Here is a 26179-nt window from a genome sequence, read left to right on the forward strand (position 1 = left end):
TTCTTTTCTGGGTTTCATTAAGGAATCTCTTTCTGAGAAGCTGTAGTGGTAGCCTGGCAAGCCTATTAGAAGTGGATATAGACGCTAAACTCTGTGACATGATTTCTGTGACACGTTCACGTGTCAGACATTTCCAACTTGCTAACTGGTTGTAGTTATACACATGCCACGTTCCACCAGTTAGCAAGACGGATTTTTCAGCGTTCCGACTCGTATGTGAACGCAGCAGAAATACCAGGGTTGAATGGTGCATATGTAGGAGTATCGCGTTATTCACAACCCACGCTGTTTTCAGGGCAGGCATGCCTGTTTTGTCTACATTAAGTGACTTTTGCAGAGGTTAGGAGATCTTACACAGCAGGTTAGGAGAATTAGGTTATGGTCAGGCAAAGTTTAGGATTAGCTAAAATGCTCAAATTCTCCCTGAAGCGACTCAGAAATATCTAATTTACAATCAGACCTGTCCTGAAATCACCCTCTGTTTCCACTAATGTGATTATGTGTGTACGTAGCAGACCAGATGTACAGTGGATGATCCCAACACCTTAGCTCCTTAACCCCTTAGTCTATAGGCCATGGTACTACTGTACAGTAAGTGTTTCTAAGTAACTCTGTCTTCGTGGAATTGGTTTCCATGAAACAGGCTCTGTGGCTTTAATGTGACCAATACTGGACAGAAAATCCTGGGTACTGAGACTCCATCAGGGACTGCCTGCATCCACTGTGCCAAACAGCTACACACACAGCTATGTCTTACTATACTTGAGGACCAACAATTGATTCCAATTCAAATTCCTATTTTCCCTAACCCCTAAAATAGTCTTTAGAAGTGAGGACCAGAAAAAGTCTCAGTTCTCTGAATTTTACTGTTCGGTTTACTGTTCTGGTGAGGACTTCCGGTTGGTTTACTGTTCTGGTGAGGACTTCCGGTTGGTTTACTGTTCTGGTGAGGTCTTCCGGTTGGTTTACTGTTCTGGTGAGGTCTTCCGGTTGGTTTACTGTTCTGGTGAGGTCTTCCGGTTGGTTTACTGTTCTGGTGAGAACTTCCGGTTGGTTTACTGTTCTGGTGAGTTCTTCCGGTTGGTTTACTGTTCAGGTGAGGACTTCCGGTTGGTTTACTGTTCAGGTGAGGACTTCCGGTTGGTTTACTGTTCTGGTGAGGTCTTCCGGTTGGTTTACTGTTCTGGTGAGGTCTTCCGGTTGGTGTACTGTTCTGGTGAGGACTTCCGGTTGGTTTACTGTTCTGGTGAGTTCTTCCGGTTGGTTTACTGTTCAGGTGAGGACTTCCGGTTGGTTTACTGTTCAGGTGAGGACTTCCGGTTGGTTTACTGTTCTGGTGAGGTCTTCCGGTTGGTTTACTGTTCTGGTGAGGTCTTCCGGTTGGTTTACTGTTCTGGTGAGGACTTCCGGGAGTACAGGCTTTACTGAATGACAACAAAGACAAAACGCAACATGTAATTTTCTTGAATAGTTTGGGGTAGGCCTCGTCTCAGAGGAGTGCTGAGCAGCTGGCATCGAACCACCCCGTCTGGGAGAACATGCATCCTGACGGGCCTTTAGTTGGTGGTGGAAGGTTGTTGGAAGACTGTTGCTACAAAACAGCAAGTGAGAGACAAGAGATGAGTTGACATCAATACTCCCATAGGCTTATACCCATTGCTTGAAAGAACCGAGTGATTATTGCACAAGTGAGGTCATAGGTTATTCAGGAAGTGCTCATAGGCTGAAGTGAAACGGCGAGTGACGTTCCACAAGCTTGCTACCAGTGAAGGAGAGATGTGACGCTATGCTTCCAAGGTGAACTAAAAGCTACCATATAAAACACCTGCTCTGCTAATGAGGTAACATTGTAAACAATACCACGCAATGCCACCGGGATAGGAAGCGATAAAAATGTGAAAATGACAAGCCATTCAGACCAGCCTTACTTACTGAACTTTCATAAACCACATTAATACGTGTTCACACACACAATTTCTGAGTTCCCTAATTTCAACTAGTTTGTGAAACGCAGCAGAAGTACCTGGGTTGAATGGTGCATATGCAGGAGTATCGCGTTATTCATAACCCACGCTGTTCTCAGGGCAGGCCTGCCGGTTTTGACTAGAAGTGACTGTTCGTAGCAGGTTAGGAGAACTTACGCAGGTTAGTATAATTAAAGTGGCAGGTTTGGCGAATTAGGTTAAGGTTAGGAAATGGGTTAGGATCTAGCTACAACCAGGCCTGCCCTGAGAACACCCTCTGTTTCCACTAATGTGATTGTGTGTACAGTCATTGCCAAAAGTTTTGAGAATGACACAAATATACATTTTCAAAGTCTGCTGTTGTATGATGGCAATTTGCATATACTCCAGAATGTTATGAAGAGTGTTATGAAGAGTGATCAGATGAATTGCAAAGTCCTTCTTTGCAATGAAAATGAACTGAATCCCAAAAAACATTTCCACAGCATTTCAGCCCTGCAACAAAAGGACCAGCTGACATCATGTCAGTGATTCTCTCGTTAACACAGGTGTGAGTGTTGACGAGGACAAGACTGGAGATCACTATGTTTATTTTTTACATTTTATTTCACCTTTATTTAACCAGGTAGGCTAGTTGAGAACACCTTTATTTAACCAGGTAGGCTAGTTGAGAACACCTTTATTTAACCAGGTAGGCTAGTTGAGAACACCTTTATTTAACCAGGTAGGCTAGTTGAGAACACCTTTATTTAACCAGGTAGGCTAGTTGAGAACACCTTTATATATCCAGGTAAGCTAGTTGAGAACAAGTTCTCATTTGCAACTGCGACCTGGCCAAGATAAAGCATAGCAATTTGACACATACAACACAGAGTTACACATGGAGTAAACAAAACAGTCAATAATACAGTAGAACAAAAGAAAACAAAAAGTCTATATACAGTGTCACGGCTCCTCCTCTGCAGTGCAGGGGGCGGTTCCTCCTGCAGGCAGAGGAGGGTCGTTAGTGATTGGAGTCACCTGGGCTCAGGGCATTTAAACGGCTTCTCTAATCACTCTTCTCTCTCTCTCTCTCTGCTCCTCCAGGTATGATCCTGTTGTGTTTGTTCCTTTGTAGTTTTGCATAGTTTTCACACAGATTCACACATCCCTGCACTTTACATACACCTTACATTATGATACTTTCACACCTCATTCCTTTTTCTTAGTTTAAAGTTAATAGTTTTTTGGTTTATAATAAAGAACCTTTTTGATTGGCCGATACCTGTTGTTCGTGTCCCCTCCTTTTTGCCACAGGTTATGAGCCGGCCTGTGACAACAGTGAGTGCAAATGAGGTAAGACAAGGGAGTCAAGGCAATAAATAGGCCATGGTGGTGAAGTAATTACAATATAGCAATTAAACACTGGAAGGGTAGATGTGCAGAAGATGAATGTGCAAGTAGAGATACTGGGGTGCAAAGGAGCAAGATAAATAAATAAATACTGTATGGGGATGAGGTAGGTAGATAGATGGGTTATGTACAGGTGCAGTGATCTGTGAGCTGCTCTGACAGCTGGTGCTTAAAGCTAGTGATGGAGATATGAGTCTCCATCTTCAGTGATTTTTGCAGTTCGTTCCAGTCATTAGCAGCAGAGAACTGGAAGGAAAGACAACCAAAGGAAGAATTGGCTTTGGGGGTGACCATTGAGGTATACCTGCTGGAGCGCGTGGGTGGTGCTATGGTGACCAGTGAGCTGAGATAAGGCGGGGCTTTACCTAGCAGAAACTTGTAGATAACCTGTAGCCAGTGGGTTTGGCGACACGTATGAAGCGAGGGCCAACCAACGAGAACGTACAGGTCGCAATGGTGGGTAGTGTATGGGGCTTTGGTGACAAAACGGATGGCACTGTGATAGACTGCATCCAGTTTGTTGAGTAGAGTGTTGGAGGCTATTTTATACATGACATCACCGAAGTCGAGGATTGGTAGGATGGTCAGTTTTACGAGGGTATGTTTGGCAGCATTAGTGAAAAACAGGGACAGACTGATATTCTGCAAAAGGTACAGGGATTGGACTGCTGAGGACTGGGGTAAAGTCATTTTATCTGATGAATCCCCTTTTCAATTGTTTGGGGCATCTGGAAAACAGCTTGTCCGGAGTAGACAGGGTGAGCGCTACCATCAGTCCTGTGTCATGCCAACAGTAAAGCAACCTGAGACCATTCATGTGTGGGGTTGCTTCTCAGCCAAGGGAGTTGGCTAACTCACAATTTTGCCTAAGAACACAGCCATGAATAAAGAATGGTACCAACACATCCCCGAGAGCAACTTCTCCCAACCATCCAGGAACAGTTTGGTGACGAACAATGCCTTTTCCAGCATGATGGAGCACCTTGCCATAAGGCAAAAGTGATAACTAAGTGGCTCGGGGAACAAAACATCAATATTTTGGGTCCATGGTCAGGAAACTCCCCAGACCTTAATCCCTTTGAGAACTTGTGGTCAATCCTCAAGAGGCGGGTGGACAAACAAAACATACAAATTCTGACAAACTCCAAGCATTGATATGCAAGAATGGGCTGCCATCAGTGGCCCAGAAGTTAATTGACAGCATGCCAGGGTCAAATTGCAGAGGTCTTGAAAAAGAAGGGTCAACACTGCAAATATTGACCCTTTGCATCAACTTCATGTAATTGTCAATAAAAGCCTTTGACACTTATGAAATGCTTGTAATTATACTTCAGTATCCATAGTAACATCTGACAAAAATATCTTAAGACACTGACGCAGCAACCTTTGTGGAAATTAATATTTGTGTCATTCTCAAAACTTTTGGCCACGTCTGTATGTCGCAGACCAGATGTACAGTGGATGATCCCACCACCTTTGCCTACAGGCCATGGCACCTTACATTGCCAATTGTTTCAGGCATTATTGCCATTAAGCATTTCTAAGTAACTCCTTGTCTTAATGGAATTGGTTTTCAATGAAACAAACTCTTTGGCTTTAGTGGTACCAGTACTAGACAGAAGATCCAGGGTACAGAGACTTCACCAGGCACTGCCTGCATCAACCAGGTAGTCTCACACAAACGTATTCAATTATAAACGGTTCAGGTCGTTTTGTCTGCAGTTTTAGATCCATTGTAGATAAGACGTTGAAACTACATTGGCATCCTGACCACAGTATCTTTAACTGTGCTACAGGATTGCTTTCCATACTAATAAATAAACACTGAAGGGATCAACATCTGATGTCATGTTGATATGCTTTACAATTCATCTAAAACCAGTCCAGTTCCATTACAACATTCACCTAAAACCAGTCCAGTCCAGTTCCATTACAACATTCACCTAAAACCAGTCCAGTCCAGTTCCATTACAACATTCACCTAAAACCAGTCCAGTCCAGTTCCATTACAACATTCACCTAAAACCAGTCCAGTTCCATTACAACATTCACCTAAAACCAGTCCAGTTCAGTTCCATTACAACATTCACCTAAAACCAGTCCAGTCCAGTTCCATTACAACATTCACCTAAAACCAGTCCAGTTCCATTACAACATTCACCTAAAACCAGTCCAGTTCCATTACAACATTCACCTAAAACCAGTCCAGTTCAGTTCCATTACAACATTCACCTAAAACCAGTCCAGTCCAGTTCCATTACAACATTCACCTAAAACCAGTCCAGTCCAGTTCCATTACAACATTCACCTAAAACCAGTCCAGTCCAGTTCCATTACAACATTCATCTAAAACCAGTCCAGTCCAGTTCCATTACAACATTCATCTAAAACCAGTCCAGTCCAGTTCCATTACAACATTCACCTAAAACCAGTCCAGTCCAGTTCCATTACAACATTCACCTAAAACCAGTCCAGTCCCATTACAACATTCACCTAAAACCAGTCCAGTCCCATTATATGAATCTAAAACCAGTCCAGTCCCATTATATTAATTTAAAACCAGTCCAGTCCCATTATATTAATTTAAAACCAGTCCAGTCCCATTATATAAATTTAAAACCAGTCCAGTCCCATTATATAAATTTAAAACCAGTCCAGTCCCATTATATTAATTTAAAACCAGTCCAGTCCCATTATATTAATTTAAAACCAGTCCAGTCCAGTTCCATTACAACATTCCGTGCGTCTGGACCCCACCGAAAGCGTTAAGAGTGTCAGGGTGATGTTAGTGGTGCCCAATTCATTGATTCTTATTAGAAGCCTGTATGATAATAAACATAGGTCCATTATGTCATTGTGAATCATTTCAGTTTCAGATAGAAATGTGAGTTATAGACCTGTCATTCCCATTTAAAGACAATCTGGTAAGCGGTAGATCCATTCTGTGCATTTTACTTTCAGCTTCAAAAAGCTGAAAATACAAAGTTTTAGGTTATTGGAAAGATATTTCACAACAGTTTAGGTGATACAATGATTCTCTAGAGTCTACAGGGAACAGAGTCAATGAGATGACAAAACAAGACAAAGGAGAGCTAGGGGTTTTATGGATTTAATGGTCTCGTTTAAAGGTGATAGACAATACATACAAAAATACCTTTTCCAATACAACTTGTTGCCCTACAAAAAAAAAAACGGATAAATGACCTGTTAATTGTTTCTCAAAAAGCACAGAGAAAGTTGTTGGAAAACCGAGTGGTGTAAAAGTCATTGAGAGCCTTCAGCTGTTAGAACAGATGATACAAAACCGTACAAATACACAGAAAGCAATAAGAAAACAAAAGGATATGAAGAGAATACACCTGTTTATAATACATAGGGCGAGTCCCAAATAACACCCTATTCCCTATTTAGTGCACTACTCTTGACCAGAGCCCCATGTAGGGAATAGGGTGCCATTTGGGATGCAAGCAGATGCTCTTTCTGTACACCGAACCAGGGTAGAATGGAGAGAGAGAGATCACTGTTTAACGGAGAGCAGGGCTTGTACTCAAAAGGGTCTCAGAGCACCACAGTCGGTTTTGACGTTTAAATCAGATAAGCTGTGTGGTTCAAGCCCTGAATGCTGATTGGCTGACATCCATGGTATATCAGACCGTATACCACAGGTATGACAAAACATGTATTTTTTACGGTTGTAATTACGTTGATAATCAGTTTATAATAGCAATAAAGCACCTCGGGGGTTTGTGGAATATGGACAATATACCACGGCTAAGGGCTGTATCCAGGCCCTCCTCGTTGCGCATTAGAACAGCCCATAGCCGCAGAATATTGGCCGAACACCACACCCGCTCGTGCCTGATTGCTTAAAACGAACAACATTATATAGACAAGGGGGACCTGATCCTAGATCAGCACTCGTACTCAGAAGTTTTGTGAGTATGAGTCCTGAAATTTGATTTGAGAGGTCAACTCCTCGACTAGACCGCATCTGAAATTGCACCCTATTCCCTACAGAGGGCACTTCTATTGACCAGGGCCATTTATGGCTCTGGTCAAAAGTAGTACACTATATATAGAATAGGGTGCTTTTTGGGACTCAGCCCAGGATGACCCCAGGAGACGCCATGTTTAAGAACCTCCACGGGAGGTGCAGAGGATCAACACCCCACACTGAGGGAATTACAACACACACACACTAACTCATGTACACACACACACACACGCAAAAGCTTGAAACCCTTTCCGTAACACAAATCCAGCTGTGAACCACTTCACAACCATGACCCTGCTAGCGCAACACAACCATGACCCTGCTAGCGCAACACAACCATGACCCTGCTAGCGCAACACAACCATGACCCTGCTAGCGCAACACAACCATGACCCTGCTAGCGCAACACAACCGTCCAGTCCCTCATGTTTGGTACATTCCCTGGGTTCTAGAGCTGCCTGGGGAACAGTAGCTTACCGCATGCAGGGTTGTGTTCCAACCCTACTATAAAACACCTGATTCTACTAATGATCTGCCCCTCAGGACCCTGGTTGGCTGTATCAGGTGTGTGAATCTAGTGCAGGGCTGGAGCAAAAGCCTACAATACCCAGTAGATCTCCAGGAGAGTTGGTTCTCTATTCTAGTGGGTGTCAAAGCTTGAGAGGGAGGACGTACAAAGGAGGTCCTTTTAACCAACCAAGAGGAAGGGATATACACAGGAGGTCCTTTTAACCAACCAAGAGGAAGGGATATACACAGGAGGTCCTTTTAACCAACCAAGAGGAAGGGATATACACAGGAGGTCCTGCTAACCAACCAAGAGGAAGGGATATACACAGGAGGTCCTGCTAACCAAGAGGAAGGGATATACACAGGAGGTCCTGCTAACCAAGAGGAAGGGATATACACAGGAGGTCCTGCTAACCAAGAGGAAGGGATATACACAGGAGGTCCTGCTAACCAAGAGGAAGGGATATACACAGGAGGCCCTGTTAACCAACCTAGAGGGAGCATACACAGGAGGTCCTGTTAACCTAGAGGGGGGAATATACAGGAGGTCCTGTTAACCAACCTAGAGGGAGGGGGAGCATACACAGGAGGTCCTGTTAACCAACCTAGAGGGGGGGAGCATACACAGGAGGTCCTGTTAACCTAGAGGGGGGAATATACAGGAAGAAAAAAAGGGAGGTACCATCTGAACTTATCCAAAAAGGAATGCTCATTTCTGTTGCAAAACATTTTCATATGTTGGGCCCAAATGAACACAACCCAAGTTGCTGAGTCTACTGGGTGGGAAGGCTGAGATTGGCTATCAAGGTCACGTTGTAATGTGGTTGACAAACAGTGTGGGGGGGGGGGGGGGGGGACAATACATTTTTTAAACATTTTTTTTTCTTTTTCATTTTAGATCATAAAACTATAACAGCTGTATGGATTAGACTAAACGTCTGTGATTCTTTTTTTTCTCTTTTTTTAAAGACGAGCTATGTACAATAAACTACACCTACTGTAGAACTTTTCCATTTGTCAAAACATCAGGATGGTACAGACAGGTGTAGTAGCAAGCATCGACACGTTAAGGCCTTTTAAAACTACACACAGTAAAGGAAGAGGGGGGGGGGGGAATTTACACTAAATAAATAAATAAATCCAACTCTTCTCCAACCCAATCTTAAATCAGCATTTTAATTTCTGCTTCAGGATCAACTGGGAAGGACCATAGAAACAGAGATGACATTTTTTTTTGGGGGGGGGGAGACAAGGGACCGTCGTTGCACATCGTCCAGTGACAGGGTGGGGTGAGAGGGAGAGTTAAAAGTCGGCTTCCTCACTAGGTTTTACCACAGTAGTCTTGATTTGGGATCAGGTCTGGAGCTAGTCAGTGTTGTAGGTCCTGGCCTCGTGAAGGAAGGGGTTTGGTGGGGGGGGGGGCGTTACCTGGGGTTACCTGTGCCTGTTCAGGGCTAGTCTGATGGAGTTCTTAACCACCCGCTGGTGGTTACTGCTGGGGAGGGGAGAGGTCACGTCTGGCAGCTCCATACTGGGAAGTCTCTGGAGAATGGACACACACACACCACACACACACCAGACAGCCACAGAAGCAGACACATGCATGAACACAGACACGCATATTATAAGATTTCAAAATCAACTATTAATTTGAAGACTGCTTTCATGCATTCTAGCAAATAAAAATCAGTAAAGTACCTGTGTTCTTGATGTGTCGATAGTTGGAATAGGCATAGCCTTTACCCCTCCAAGACTTTCCTGTTAAGAGAAACAAAACAAAAAAAATTATGAAATGCAATCAACTGATATAAAATAACTGAATAATGTGAGGTGTGTATTTCTAGAGTACAGTTGGTGTTCGGAGTGCAGTGGGTTGAAAGGAGAGTACTCACGACGTTCACTCCGTCCCCTTGCTCCTGGCCGTCGCTAGACAAAGGGAACGGCTCCTTGAAATCAGAGTCATCACCGGACACCAGCTGGAGAGAGGGAGAGAAAGTGAGAGACTGAAATCATGACCTCATTAACCTGTGCAAAAACGTTTCCCCCCCAAAAAATGTATTTTTATACAGCTCCAGTGAGACAATCGTGAAAAGGGTGATTAATAAGTGCATCGACGACGTCGCCCCCACAGTGACCGTACGTACATATCCCAACCAGAAACAGTGGATTACAGGCAACATCCACACGGAAGACTAGAGCTGCCGCTTTCAATGAGTGGGACACTAATCCGGAAGCTGACAGGAAATCCCGTTATGACCTCCGACAAGCCATTAAAACAGGCAAAGCGGCAATACAGGACTAAGATTGAATCCCACTACGCTGGCTCTGACGCTCGGCGGATGTGGCAGGGCTTGCAAACTATCACGAATTACTAAGGGAAAGCCAGCTGCAAGCTGCCCAGCAACGTGAGCCTACCAGAGCAGCTAAATGCCGTATGCTCGCTTCCAAGGCAAGCAACACTGAGCCATGCACGAGAGAACCTGGACTCTGCCCACACACTGGACTCGGCTACTGTCTATTATCTATCCTGTTGCCTAGTCACTTTACCTCTTCCTAGACGTAACATAGCCACTTCCTGTATACATAGTCCTATTACCCGCTACTTCCTGTATACATAGCCCTGTTATTACCCGCTACTTCCTGTATACATAGCCCTGTTATTACCCGCTACTTCCTGTATACATAGCCCTGTTATTACCCGCTACTTCCTGTATACATAGCCCTGTTATTACCCGCTACTTCCTGTATATATCTGTGTTATTACCTGCTACTTCCTGTATATATCTGTGTTATTACCTGCTACTTCCTGTATATGTATATATATATATCCATGTTATTTTTACTCATTGTTAACCACTTTGTATTTATTCCTCATGTGACTATATTTGATCTTTATCTCTGCATTGTTGGAAAATAAGGCATAAGAAAGCATTTCACTGTTAGTCTACGAAGCATTTGGCAGGATTTAGTCTGGATGTGACATGTCCATCCAGGGACCACTCCCTCTCCTCACCAGATCTGCAGGGTCTCGTATCCTCTTGGGGGGTCCGTCCTGTGTGGGGGAGTGAGGTCTCTTGGCTGCAGCGGTGGCTCCGTTCTGGTTCTGCTCTGTCGGGCTGGATGTATCTCTAGAGGAGCCCAGGCAGGGTACAACGCTCCTGCCTACTACTGTAGGAATGGTGCTGCCTGCTGAAGGACTCACCTGGGGGTGAAAAAACCCAATGAGTGAATGAACATTCAAGTTGTGTCCAAATCACAAAGTGGCATTCAAACCAACAAAGGACATTTTGTCTTAAAAAAAAAATGGGTATTGTGTGGGGCTGTCGTGTGCATTTGTTGAATCCCGTAAACGAGGGGGGGGGGGGGGGTAAACAGGGGTTCTCACCACTTGGACTCCGTCCCCTTGCTCCCTGCCGTCGCCAGACGGAGGGAACGGCTCCTTGAAGGTCAAGACATCAGCCAGCTGTACACAAAGGACAGAGACGATAAGAGTGTGTGCACCATGACCGGTGCACATCGTTTCTGTTCAAACTGACAGGAGTCATTGTTTTCTACGGGAGCTCTAGCAAACCTCCATGTAGAGGTTCTGTTGAGTAATCTAGATGTAACCTAGGTTCTGGGGAGTCGGGGGAATTCATTTTACAATACAAATTCAACTCACTGGCTCTGCACTGTCTTTCAGCCTCTTGGACTGATCCTCCAGCGTAGGGGAGTGGAGTCTCTTGGATCCGTTCTGGTTCTGCTCTGTAGTGCTGAGAGAGACCACGCTCCTACCCACTACTGTAGGAATGGTGCTACCGACTGGGCCCGTTGGGGCAGAGGGCTTGGACTCTAGAGGGAGAGAGGAGGAAAGAGGAGGTTAGGAGAAAGAGAAGGCAAGGGAGAAAGAGACAGAAAGGAGTGAGAAATGAGAGGGGAGAGCGGGAGTGAGAAAAAAGGTTAATAACCCAATCAGTCTCCCTTCTCAATCAACCACATTTCAACACTCCTTTAGTGCAATTTTTCACAGCCGTGACTTTCATCAACACTAGTATGTAGACCGTGTATATCTGAGAGGAGAGACGAACGCTGGACACTCACTTGATCCAATGACGGGGATGGACAACCCCTTCTCCTGATCGGCCCTGGGTGGAGAGACGTCTGGCACCGAGGAGCTGTTCTCCACAAACAGAGAAGCTGGCAGCTTGGGGGGTGTCAAACTGCACGGGACAGAACAACAAGATGATTGGCTGGCAGCTTGGAGGGTGTCAAACTGCACAGGACAGAACAACTAGATGATTGGCTGGCAGCTTGGGGGGGGGGGGGTCAAACTGCACGGGACAGAACAAGATGATTGGCTGGCAGCTTGGGGGGGGGGGGGGTCAAACTGCACGGGACAGAACAAGATCATTGGCTGGCAGCTTGGGGGGGGGTGTGTCAAACTGCACGGGACAGAACAAGATGATTGGCTGGCAGCTTGGGGGGTGTGTGTCAAACTGCACGGGACAGAACAAGATGATTGGCTGGCAGCTTGGGGGGTGTCAAACTGCACGGGACAGAACAACAAGATGATTGGCTGGCAGCTTGGAGGGTGTCAAACTGCACGGGACAGAACAACAAGATGATTGGCTGGCAGCTTGGAGGGTGTCAAACTGCACGGGACAGAACAAGATGATTGGCTGGCAGCTTGGGGGTTGTCAAACTGCACAGGACAGAACAACAAGATGATTGGCTGGCAGCTTGGAGGGTGTCAAACTGCACAGGACAGAACAACAAGATGATTGGCTGGCAGCTTGGAGGGTGTCAAACTGCACAGGACAGAACAACAAGATGATTGGCTGGCAGCTTGGAGGGTGTCAAACTGAACGGGACAGAACAAGATGATTGGCTGGCAGCTTGGAGGGTGTCAAACTGCACGGGACAGAACAACAAGATGATTGGCTGGCAGCTTGGGGGGGGTGTGTGTCAAACTGCACGGGACAGAACAACAAGATAATTGGCTGGCAGCTTGGGGGGGGGTCAAACTGCACAGGACAGAACAACAAGATGATTGGCTGGCAGCTTGGAGGGTGTCAAACTGCACGGGACAGAACAAGATGATTGGCTGGCAGCTTGGTGGGTGTCAAACTGCACGGGACAGAACAAGATTATTGGCTGGCAGCTTGGGGGGTGTCAAACTGCACGGGACAGAACAAGATAATTGGCTGGCAGCTTGGGGGGTGTCAAACTGCACGGGACAGAACAACAAGATGATTGGCTGGCAGCTTGGAGGGTGTCAAACTGCACGGGACAGAACAAGATAATTGGCTGGCAGCTTGGAGGGTGTCAAACTGCACGGGACAGAACAAGATAATTGGCTGGCAGCTTGGAGGGTGTCAAACTGCACGGGACAGAACAAGATGATTGGCTGGCAGCTTGGGGGTTGTCAAAGTGCACGGGACAGAACAAGATGATTGGCTGGCAGCTTGGAGGGTGTCAAAGTGCACGGGACAGAACAAGATAATTGCGCTATTAAGTTAAACATGTTATGATGACCTGAAACAAGGAACATGAAATAAGAAAAATACACATTTCATTTATTTTGTCAATTGTGGAAAGAAAATTTTATCTGGGAATAATACATTTCAGGAAACAAAAGCCTAAAACTTCTAGTGTGAAACGGTACCATTATGTTCAGTAGTGATGAGGTACAAGCATAAACTACATGTGACCCATCTTCTGCTGTAGCCTTGAACATATTATAAACATGGGTGGCTCGGGTCCTGAATGCTGATTGGCTGACAGCTGTGGTATATCCGACCATATACCACAGGTATGACAAAACATGTCTTTTTACTGCTGTAATTACGTTGGTAAACAGTTTATAATAGCAATAAGGCACCTTGGGGGTTTATGGTATATGGCCAATATACCACGGTTAAGGGCTGTATCCAGGCACTCCACTTTGCATCATGCTTAAGAACAGCCATTAGCCGTGGTATATTGGCCATATAGCACACCTCCTCGTGCCTTATCGCTTAATTATACAAGTCTCCCTGGTTCTCCCAACGTTCTACGTGAGGAGTACCCACCTGTCGTCTGTGTCTGAGGCGGCCGGCCTGGACGGTTTGCAGACGGAGGTGGGAGAGCTGAAGGGAGTCCCGGAGTCAGTGTCTCTGGAACTGTCCAGCTGACTGCCGTCGAGAGAGGACCGCTTGGAACTACCGCCGTTGGAGTTCCGGTTCAGCTCCACTATGCTCTGTAGGGAGGGCAGTGGGGAAAGATGGGTGTGGAGAGGGGGAAGCCAGAGGGACAAGGAGAGAGAACTTAAATACAAAGCCAATCACGATGGTGGTGATTTGTTCAAATACATTTCTTTAAATAAATATATACGTCTAAACTACACATTGGCTTTTCTCAATGTAGCTTCCCTCAATAACCCCTCTCCTGGCCCCCTTTTCAAAACGCATTGAGAACAAGGGCCGAGGGGAGGGCCCTTGAAATAGGGTTGAGAAGGAGACAAGGAATGGCAGAAAAGGAATGGAGCCTAGAGCCTCTGCCTGAAGAGAGCATCCATCCTACCCTCTTCTTCCTCTGCACCAGCTCAACAGGAAGGTACTGGTGGAGCTGCTTCTTCTTCACGTGTGTCGCTTCGATCTTCATCCCATCCTTCAGCATGTTGATGTTGTTGGCCTGCCTGTAAACTGCAGAAAGGGGTCATGGGGTCATTTAGAGCTCTCTCTACCAGCATAGACAGATGTAAAACGGATAGTTAACTCAAATTATACATTAGTTTCCTTAGCATAGAAGCAGTTCTACGGACACAATTTGACAGCAATTCATGCTTTGGTTTCCCTGGCACTGTTATCACATGCTAACGGTTTAGCATTTGTGGCACAAATCCCATTCAAGTCATGGGACCGCTATTAGCATTTTTCATATTCAAAATCATCCAAAAGTATCTAGAATTGATTGTGAAGCTCAACGAAATCACTTATAGATGATTTGAACATGACGCGCCAAAAATGCTAATATCAGCCCCATGACTTGAATGGGATTTGTGCCACAAATGCTAAAACGTGAGCATGTGGAAACAGTGCCGGGGAAACCAAAGCATGGACTGTTGTCAGCAGTCTGTTACAGCCGAAGGAAACCAATAGGTCCTTTGGTAATTTGGGTGAACTAACCGTGTGACTGTGTGTGGTATTACCTGTATCTGTGAAGGACTGGATGTCGTAGGTCAGGTCGATGTTGACGCTCTCTGCGTTCTCCACTTTCTTGAAGATGATTCCAATGAACCACATGGAGACAAACTCGTTCCTTTTGGAAGACAACACAAATATCAGCTGGGTACAAGGAGATAAACTGGTTCCTGCTAGAAGACCCACCACTAACATCAGCTGGGTACAAGGAGATAAACTGGTTCCTGCTAGAAGACCCACCACTAACATCAGGTGGGTACATTTGTCTGACATTTACCAAACATCTAAAAATGCTTCAATCTGATCATTCAAGACAGACAAGATCCAAATCGTCTCCATGTGCTCCCTGGTGGTAGCTTGGGTCAGTTCGCCCTGTGGGGTGTCTCACTAAAAAACAAAAAGCCTTGACTGCTTTGCACTAGCTCTTCTCCGACTAGCACCGACTTTGCTTGTCGCTACTTTGAGGAAAAACGTAATTACTATGACTAAGATGTGGATGTCTCACCTAGCTACCTTAAGATCGATCCAATAACTAAGTCGCTATGGATAAGAGTGTTTGCTAAATTACTAAAAATGCATACGTAAAAATGCTAACTAGCGTTAGCGTAACGAAGCAGATCCCCATAGCCTTCCAGTCATTGTGCTAATTGTAGTTAGCATTTGCGCTAGCGCTAATTAGCAACTTCCTTCAAACTGCACGCAAAATTATATTCACGAGTTCATCTGACAGTAGATAAAGGGCCTCAGTGCCAAAACCTCAAAATAGTCCATTAAGTGAAATATCCACCTACACAGGGCACAAAGCCATGCAATATAAACTCGCTCAGTGCAAAAAGGTTTTTTAAAAAGGTTTCCGTCTTGTGCCGTAATGAACACAACCCCAATATTTCTGGTGCCTTCAAACTTCAAAAGGTGTGGAGCCTAAAGACTCACTCGCTACAGCTCTCCTTGTTCCCGGGGAAGGATGTGGGGTTGACGTGTGCCAGGGTGATGTACTCATTCCTCTCCAGGTTCCCCACCAGGACACGGATCTTAGACTCCACCAGACCAATCCTAGAGGGAGAGGAACAGACATATCTTTAGATTTGGGCCACCTTTTAGAATGGACACCTTGTTCGTGCCTTTGAGCATTCCATTTATCCAGTCACGACGAGAACTTGGAATATGGTACAAAGCACTGTTTATGTTTCTGAAAATGTTGCGAACGGCTATTTGTCAATATTATGCCTTCAGAAAGTATTCACACTCCTCGACTTTTCCCACATTTTATTGAGTTACAGCGTGAATTTAAAATGGATTAAATTGATATTTTGTGCAACTGGCCTACACATAAGACCCATAATGTCTAAGTGAAATGACATTTCTTTAAATGTTTACAAATTAAAAAGGGACGTTTTCCAATGCCTCGTAAAGAAGGGAACCTATTGGTAGATCTGTTTAAAAAAAAAGCAGAAATTGAATATCCCTTTGAGAATGGTGACGTAATTATACTTTGGATGGTGTGTCAAAACACCCAGTCACTACAAAGATACAGGCGTCCTTAACTCAGTTGCTGGAGAGGAAGGAAACCGCTCAAGGATTTGACAATGAGGCCAATTGTGACCAAAACAGCTAGAGTTGAATTGCGGTATTGGGAGAAAACAGCAGATGGATCAACACTGTAGTTACACCACAATACTAACCTAAACAGATTGATAAGGAAGCTTGTATAGAATCAAAATATTCTAAAACATGCATCATGTGTATTAAATGTTTATTTATTCTAATTGGTTAGTTTACGTCAGATATCAATAAGGGGTAATGTCATTGGCTATGGTTGCAGATAGGATGAGATCGCAAACATATCTTTTTCCCAGTCTGATATTGATATTGTTTGCAACAAGGCAGTAAAATTAAAAACTGCCAAAAATGAGGCCCAAAAAAATAGTATGTTCTGAATACAAAGCTTTATGTTTGGGGCAAATCCAATACATCACACTCTTCATACTTTCAAGCATGGTGGTCGCTGCATCATGTTATGGGTATGCTTGTCATCGGCAATAAAAAAATTAAATAACGAATTGAGCTACGCTCAGGCAAAATCCTAGAGGAAAACCTGGTAGCTTGGGTCAGTTCGCTTACCAACATACACTGGGAGACAAATTCACATTTCAGCAGGAGAATCAACTAAAACATGGCCAAATATACACTAGTTGTTTACCAAGAAAGACATGGAATGTTACTGAGTGGCCTAGTTGTGGCCTGGGGTAAAATAAACAGATATTTTGTAGGACCTTAGGAGCGCCACATTCCCGTGTAAAACAAAACACTTACCATTCTAATTGGTTTTCTTCTGTGGATGCACTGGCAGTCAGAACAATATAATGCCTGTTAAAGACAAAAACACATTGGCATGCAAATAAACACCAACTATTTCAACATTCATAACCAATTAAAGTTTTAAACATAAAAAATAAATATGTAAATACGTACTTGTACTTCAGGAAGAAGTTGGGTGGCTGGAACAGTTTGGACCAGTCGGTTTTCCCCTGAAGGATGTCATCTGTAACACTGAGACCTGTTGGTGGAACACATTTAGTCATCTCTTGTGGACAGACGCATGTAACATAGGATGGTACCATCCGTCAACAGAATGTGGGATGCAACGATTAACGAGGAACTTCCTTCCGGTTGCGCAGACCCCCCCCCACCCCTCACTGATCATTTGGACAAATCAGGACTTCACATCTTCTGGATTTCAGAAGTGGAAAGGACATTTGGCCATTGCTTTCCTGAGAGAGTCTCTGTTTAGGGGAGGGGGGGGGGAGAGAGAGAATTCTCTAGGCTGGTTAGGGTCTCCTCTCATACAGATACCCCCAGAACATAATCAAACATCTGACACAATTACACAAGATTCTACTTCTAGTTTTCCCAGATGACATTTAGAAGAATGACCACCACCATGTTCTATCAACAGAGTCATACAGGACCACTATACAGAATTAGCACAAAGCCTTCCTCACTGCACAGTGTAATAATAGGTTGTAAAATAAAGCATTTTGAGATGAATCCTGCTGCAAATAGAGAGAAATATAGATTTATTGTTTTGGCCATTTAGCCAACACATTTATCCAAAGCGACTCGCAGTCACATCTGCCTACATATTTATGTATTGGTGGCCTGAACCAGGATCAGTTGTGTACTTTTAGCTCATAATGAACACAATAATATGGATAGAGGGATGGTGGGGGGGGGACCTGATCCTAGATCAGCCAGGTTAGGGTCAGGAGTTAGGTACCCACCGTATTTGAACTCCTCACTCATGATGGTGCGTGTGGAAGAGGAGACGTTGTAGGTAGAGTTCTGCTGGGGGTAGGCTGGCGTGATGATGGGCATCAGGTGGTACCGGTCTGACGGATTCACCTGGAGACGGGTGGAGAGGAGAGTTGACACAGGGCAAGAGCAGCTTCATCGCCCACAGACAAACACACAGCATCTTCAAAATAAGCATTTTATCCATTTGTTTTGTTCATTCCATATTTTATTGCGGAATTTGTGCAACTTGAACACACACACACACAAACTCAGCAGCAGACACCTACTCGTGGATCCCAAACAGGTAGATTCAGATTGCTGTCTTCAGGCTGTTTCAAAAGCACAGGATTTGGCCATTCCCTACAGAACAGATTCAGTGAATTGATAGCCTTTCAAAACAATGGAGATTTCAAAGCAACAATGTTTCTTTACCATAGCGGGTCATCGACTACAGGCTACCCATATCATCATCACCCATTTAAACCAATCAGGGCCCACATCATCATCACCCATTTAAACCGAACAGGGCCCACATCATCATCACCCATTTAAACCAATCAGAGCCCACATCATCATCACCCATGTAAACTAATCAGGGCCCATACACACAGTGCCTCAGATTAGTGCTGATCTAGAGTCAGGTCTCCCTTATACATTGTGATTTAAAAAAAGGCACATTCCTAGATGAGTTATCCTGCTCTGAGATGCTTTGTGAGTCCTGGATGTGGAATGTAAATTGAGGGTATGGGGCTCCTTGTGTACCATTTGGAGAAGACGAGGAAGAACTTGTGTACGAGAGTGGCGGCCACAGCGTTGGGGTAGAGCTGGCAGGTCCTGGCTACCAGCATGGCCCAGGAGACTCCACCCAGGAAGCCCAACATGTTGGAGTAGATCCCACGGCCTGGGGGACAGGGAGAATCATATATGCCATTTACCAGATGCTTTATTGCAAAGCAACTAACATTCATGTGAGCATAAAATGTGTTAACAAAATGGGTCATATTCAGTAGGTTCAAAACAGAAAAGACCAGCTAGAAAAGACCAGTCAGAAAAGGGGAAGTACAAAAAAAAAAAAAGAGGCTACATTTAGTTTCCCAGTCTTAAAACATATCTAGAAATGTTAGGTGTGCCTTAATGGCGTGCTCTGTAACCCAGCTGGTTATAATAGATGTATAGAGGGGTCCTCTGTAACTCAGCTGGTTATAATAGATGTATAGAGTGGTCCTCTGTAACTCAGCTGGTTATAATAGATGTATATAGTGATTTTCTATCAGCCCATGTAGTCACAGCTGTTTACACAGTAAGCAGGAAACTCACCTCATCCACCACCAATGTGTAGCATCCACCACAGTGATGCTCACCTCATCCACCACCAATGCGTAGCTTCCACCCCAGTGATGCTCACCTCATCCACCACCAATGTGTAGCATCCACCCCAGTGATGCTCACCTCATCCACCACCAATGTGTAGCATCCACCCCAGTGATGCTCACCACACATCAGCTATCAGCAGAGAGGTGAGGAGTGATACATGCCGATTAGGAATGAGGTGGATTATTAGGTGGCCATGATGGGAATTTAGCCATGACCCCCGGGGTCAACACCCCTACTCTTACGATAAGTGAGAGTCAGGACACCCATTTCACGTCCCGTTAGCTTCAGAGGCAAGCCAGCAGTGGGATGCAGGGTGGTATGCGCTTGCAATGCCAGGGTAGTGTGTTCAGTTCTCAGGACCACCCGTACGGAAAATGTTTGAACCCATTACTTTAAGACACTTTGGATAAAAGAGTCTTGCTAAATATCATACATTACAGCCTATAATATTAAATGGTAGATATTAAATGACAAATATATGACATTCTATTCTAGGTGCTGACTCACGTTTGGCCCACAGCTTGATAGCCCTCAGGGTTAGTCTGAAGTTCTCCTTGTTTGGTACCAAGTACAGGATCTCATCTGTCACTCTGCAGCCTGGAGGAGGAGAGAGAAGAAATCACTAGTCTCAGAAAAGTCTAATTGATCACAACAAGAGTAAAGGGAGGGGTGTTAGTTCCACACGGATGTCATTCCAAAGCTGGTGCTGTAGTTGGGTAACAGAGTTTAACATTGCTACAGGTATGGGTACCATGCATGTAGTACCATAGAACCTAGTACGTAGTAATATATGTAGTACCAAGTATTACTACATACTAGGTTCAATGTGGTACCATGTTATATGTAGTACCACGTACTAGTACTTGGTTCTATGTAGTACCATGTGCTAATAAGAGGTTCTGTGTCATACCATGTATTACTATGTCCTAGTACTAAGTAGTACCATGTATTACTATGTCCTAGTACTAAGTAGTACCATGTAATACTATGTCCTAGTACTAAGTAGTACCATGTAATACTACATACTAGTACAGTACTATGTTCTAATTAGTACCATGTAATATTCCTATGTACAGTGCCTTCAGAAAGTACTCATACCCTCTTAATTGTTGTTGTTCAGTATATTACTGTTGATGGATTCTATTACAATGTAACATGTTTCAAGATAAACTGTAGTTTGTATACGAGGAAATTGCCTATGATCAGAGAGCAGGGTCAGACACAGGACAATGAAGACGGACGGGGTGTGATTCTGACTATCTGGCTAAACAAAGAGAGGACCATGGACACTCCACAGGAGAAAGGAGGGAAACTCATTGGGATTACAAAATGTATAGCTGTGGAGGAGAGCATTAGCAACCACAGGAAGAGAGAGCATTAGCAACCACAGGAAGAGAGAGCATTAGCGCCACAGGAAGAGAGAGCATTAGCGCCACAGGAAGAGAGAGCATTAGCGCCACAGGAAGAGAGAGCATTAGCGCCACAGGAAGAGAGAGCATTAGCGCCACAGGAAGAGAGAGCATTAGCACCACAGGAAGAGAGAGCATTAGCACCACAGGAAGAGAGAGCATTAGCACCACAGGAAGAGAGAGCATTAGCACCACAGGAAGAGAGAGCATTAGCACCACAGGAAGAGAGAGCATTAGCACCACAGGAAGAGAGAGCATTAGCACCACAGGAAGAAAGCATTAGTACCATTGAGGCTGCGGATGCAGCGGATGTCCAGGTTCCTCAGGTGGGAGTCTCCTCTCAGATCCAGGTTATCTGGGATGGACTGCAGAGCCAGACGCGCAAACAGCAGGTCAATCTGCCCAGCAACAAGACAGCGCAGGTACACTTTAATTACACTGGGCTCAAATTCAGTAGAAGTACAGATCTAGGATCAGATGGGACCACCCGCTAATTCAGTAGGACTTTAAAAAAGGGGGGGGGGGGGGGGGGCAAAAGTGATCCTAGATCAGTACTCCGATTGAAAGTTTGTGAATTCTAAAATGTTGAAGTACAATACTACTTATAGTCTGTATCTACTACAGGATATTGTGATTTTGGGTGATGATTAAATAGTGATTATGTTATAATTATGTTTATGCCAATAGTATACTATAGCTACCTATGCTTTCTGTTCAAATATGCCAAAAATTCACGTAATCTTGGGTCTGACGCATGGTGAGAAACGAGCTGCATCATAAACCTCTAATTTCCAGGGTCTGTTCTTAACTTCAAGACTGTGTTGAGGTTGATCTACAGCCTGACCTGGGTTCTGTTCTAGTTCAATATGAACGTAAATGTGTTGGATGTGAATGTTGAATGAATGTGTTCCCTCCGCCGTTAAAGATTTGGGTTGGTGAAAATCCACTCTGATGGTATACCCATCTCACAGAGTGTTGAAATAGACACCATTTGTACATCCAAAACCCCTTTACCTCGATGCCGTCGAACTTGAATTTGATCACAGGTACAAAGGCATCCTCCACCGCCTGAAAGAAGAAGTGCGTCATGTTTAAAGCAATTTGACAGGCCAAGTCAAAGGTACAGCAGAACAGAGATGATAGCCATAATATACATTAAGGAGATAACTTGAGGACTGGCAATTTTAGTGGTCATGCCTTGGCCTCCAGCACATTTACAGTGTCAACATAGGTTAAAAATCTGGTCTACCGCCTTTTGACACAATCACTCTTAATTTTTCCTACACTGTCATCCTCTCGCACACTGTTCAATAAAATATGAGATTCCTTTATTTTCAACTATCCAAATATTATCCTGAGAAGGTTTATTTTATTTAACCTCACCCGTAGGTCTTTAATCTCTTCGTGCAGTTTGAGCTTTGCAAAGAATGAGTCGAAGAAGTCTGTCCTCTCCACATGTCTCGGCGATACACACAAGGCATCAATATCCGCCCCTGCAACGCAAACACACAAAACTTAGCTACACATTTGACAGCACACAACAGGTGTCTCATGCAGACATGCACGTGTTCTCTTTAAGAGTCAGGATAGGACATTACCTTTAGTGTGAACTCCAAGCCGGTAAGACCCAAAGGTGAAGATCTTTCCCCCCACATTGGTTATCGCCGATGGTGGGAGGTTCTGAGGGGAATTAATGTGTAATACATGTTGAGTGATATTGACATCATTCTCCCATTGATATCATAGCAGAGTAGGAATGATTTGCTCTCTGTAAAGCAACCACTAATGCACACAGTTCAGTCGTCGTTGTTCTTCAAGGAACCTACCTTCGTTTCACTGATCTCGGCAATCCATTCCTTGACAAATGTATTCAACTTCCCAAGAACTGCGAGTCTATGGGAAGTAGCATAATGTCAATCAATTCACATGTCCACTACGAAACCCAGCATATCCCAAACACACATGAAAAGAAGGAAAAACCTGTAACTCTATAACCTGGAAAACATTTAAGCAAAATAAAGGTAATCTAAAAGAACAAATACCACCCAACTTCAACCAGTGCAGCTGATACAGGATCAGTTTGATGTTTTAGATCTTAAAGAATAAGATTATAAGGAGAGGTGGGGGGGGCTGATCCTAGATCAGCACGCTTCCTCTGAGACACTTTTTGAATACGGGCCCAGGCGTGTAAGTAAACATATTGTTTTTGATTTAGTTGGGTTAAGTCTGACAAAGACCTCCGGGTGGAAACATTGCACAATAAAAAATACAAATAAACTATGGGAGTATTGATCTGTGCAGGCATTGTTTTCTTTATTTCATGAGAACGACATCTCACCTGTGGTTGAGTTCGTCCTCATCCTCAAACACCCCAAAGGGTTTCATGGCCTCGCTGAGCTTGTGTGTGTACTGATGGTCCACCTCCCTGGGGAAGGCCATGCTAATGGATGAGGTAATGCCATAGTGTTTCTGAGGCTGCTGCCCGCCATGCATACTGTTACTGTTCCTGTACAAGTCAACACAGAGAGGAGGAATAGTATGTTATAGATATGATAGAAGCCCTGTTGAATTGTTCAAAGTTGTTTGCAGTCTAGTCAACTAAACGCAACAGTGAAGGAAGTTCCTGATTAAGGAAGTTCCTGATTACCTGAGGTCAATACTTTCTTGAGCAATCTGTTTAGTTATCACGTAGCTACCTAAACCTTAGCAAGCCATTTTTTTGCTTTGTTTCCCCAAGCCACCAAATTTACTCTATAGTGAGCTACATGCCATAAACAATATTTGCATTTGAAGAGCCATCCTATGTTTAGTGCACACACTGGATGAAAAGCAAAACACACAAAGACACAAACCGGGGACTAACTTAGTTACTTTGATGGTGCTTCATTCATTTCCGATTCATTGAGCTGGTCTGGATAGATTAAGTACAAATAGGTAACTAACGAGGTCAGTATCTGTCTGCCATGACGCCGGCGCCAGCTGCAAATTACCTGGTATAGGTCACTACACAGACAGGGACGTTTACAACAAAATAAGCCAGCCAGCTAATGTTAGCGCTTTTGTAAGCAAGTTAGTTAGCAACAACGTTGGCTATTAAGTTGGGTAGCTAGCACACGTTAACGAAAATACATCTATATGACCATCTAGTTATAAAACAGGAACTCAAAGGCTCGAACGTTAACGTCGTTAGCTAACAAGTTAGCTAGCGCTGATTATAAACAAAATACCTTTAATCAACAATTAGCTAGATAACGTTAGTTAGCTATAATGAAATACAAAACAACGACATATAAAAACCCATCGAGTCATCAAGCTACTTTAGAAATATATATGTCGGGGAGCAAGTTAGTAAAGTTAACAGATGCACCAAATAGCTAGGCCTTTGTTAGCTACGCTAACTGCCTCAGCCTCGCATTGTTGTGATGATAGCCGTTCGTTAGCAACTAGCTGGCAGTGTTAGCCTAGCTAGCTAACGTTACATATTCGATCATATTTCTACAACACACATGTTGAAGAGTGAACAACATTGCAATGTCTTAAGCATATGTGCAACTTACGCTGACATTTCTTTCATGACCCACCGATAACTTTCTCTTTTCCTTAGAACAAACTTGTAGAAAACATGTAAACTCAGCCAGCAGCAGCCCCGACCCTATTTATAACAATAGCTAGTTAGTTACACTCCAATATGGCGCTCAAGCAGTCTCTGTATCCCGACAAGCTTTGCGCAGTGAGATTCTGTCGTCATTTCCGGTCATAAATCCATAAACATCCGCAGTGGACTTTTTTGGTTTTTGTGTACTGACTTTGAGTTGTCACAATAAAATTATATATGCGGTAGTTATACTCACTATCCACCATATGGGTATAGAACTTGTTAATCAATAATCCAGGGAGTTTTTGAGGGAACATTTTGAAAAAGCCATGTAAACAAATGTGTCAAATTACATTAGTTTGTTATAATAAAGTGTATGATGCCATGCTACTGCAGTGTATGAGGATGGCATGGGACCTGGTCTTCATTAAGTTTGTGAGCATACTACAGTATTTGAAACAACTGTAATGACAAAGAACGTATTTTAAACTGTAACACCTAGTGTTTGTGAGCATTGTACTGCATCTTCCCTTTTGTGGCTTGGCTGCATTAGGCTCTTTTTAGCCATAGTTCGAGTCCCCGCTGCAGCTCTCCTTTTCTCCTACTACATTAGTGTCAGAGATGGGATCACGTCCAGTGGTCTTACATGGTGTTGGGGAAACATTCTCACTGCACTTGGGGGCTATGTGCTCAAGGATATTTCTTAAGAGAGGGAATACTGTAAAAGCTCGGCATTCAACACCATAGTACCCTCCAAGCTCGTCATCAAGCTCGAGACCCTGGGTCTCGACCCCGCCCTGTGCAACTGGGTGCTGGACTTCCTGACGGGCCGCCCCCAGGTGGTGAGGGTAGGCAACAACATCTCCTCCCCGCTGATCCTCAACACTGGGGCCCCACAAGGGTGCGTTCTGAGCCCTCTCCTGTACTCCCTGTTCACCCACGACTGCGTGGCCACGCACGCCTCCAACTCAATCATCAAGTTTGCGGACGACACAACAGTGGTAGGCTTGATTACCAACAACGACGAGACGGCCTACAGGGAGGAGGTGAGGGCCCTCGGAGTGTGGTGTCAGGAAAATAACCTCACACTCAACGTCAACAAAACTAAGGAGATGATTGTGGACTTCAGGAAACAGCAGAGGGAACACCCCCCCCATCCACATCGATGGAACAGTAGTGGAGAGGGTAGCAAGTTTTAAGTTCCTCGGCATACACATCACAGACAAACTGAATTGGTCCACTCACACAGACAGCATCGTGAAGAAGGCGCAGCAGCGCCTCTTCAACCTCAGGAGGCTGAAGAAATTCGGCTTGTCACCAAAAGCACTCACAAACTTCTACAGATGCACAATCGAGAGCATCCTGGCGGGCTGTATCACCGCCTGGTATGGCAACTGCACCGCCCTCAACCGTAAGGCTCTCCAGAGGGTAGTGAGGTCTGCACAACGCATCACCGGGGGCAAACTACCTGCCCTCCAGGACACCTA

General features: G+C 44.4%; 1 protein-coding gene across 3 annotated transcripts; it reads right to left on the reverse strand.

The window, feature by feature from the left end:
• Positions 1–6449: 6449 nt before the first annotated feature.
• LOC109877640 (poly(A) polymerase gamma) lies at positions 6450–24829 on the reverse strand. 3 transcript variants are annotated; one of them, XR_004206751.1, is made up of 25 exons: positions 24655–24786; positions 23436–23603; positions 22924–22990; positions 22696–22777; positions 22481–22590; positions 22112–22165; positions 21384–21495; positions 20196–20285; positions 19077–19215; positions 18602–18674; positions 18302–18422; positions 17493–17577; positions 17334–17387; positions 15954–16073; positions 15029–15138; positions 14401–14522; positions 13911–14077; positions 11941–12059; positions 11522–11691; positions 11246–11323; positions 10874–11062; positions 9753–9836; positions 9559–9618; positions 8423–9402; positions 6450–8351 (listed from the first exon to the last, which is right to left on the reverse strand). XR_004206751.1 is itself a non-coding variant. In XM_031813179.1 (24 exons), exons 1-24 carry the CDS (start codon positions 24669–24671, stop codon positions 9295–9297), a joined length of 2499 nt encoding a protein of 832 aa, XP_031669039.1. In that variant the 5' UTR covers positions 24672–24829; the 3' UTR covers positions 6450–9294. The 3 variants fall into 3 exon arrangements, 2 of the variants coding, with proteins under 2 accessions (XP_031669039.1, XP_031669040.1); XM_031813179.1 differs by having other exon boundaries at positions 6450–9402; positions 24655–24829; XM_031813180.1 differs by lacking the exons at positions 6450–8351; positions 8423–9402; positions 9559–9618; ... (3 more) ...; positions 11522–11691; positions 11941–12059 and adding an exon at positions 12997–13066.
• Between the last annotated feature and the right edge of the window lie 1350 nt (positions 24830–26179).

This window comes from Oncorhynchus kisutch, unplaced genomic scaffold, assembly GCF_002021735.2.
Source record: "Oncorhynchus kisutch isolate 150728-3 unplaced genomic scaffold, Okis_V2 Okis04b-Okis11a_hom, whole genome shotgun sequence".
In the NCBI taxonomy this organism is placed as follows: Eukaryota; Metazoa; Chordata; class Actinopteri; order Salmoniformes; family Salmonidae; genus Oncorhynchus; species Oncorhynchus kisutch.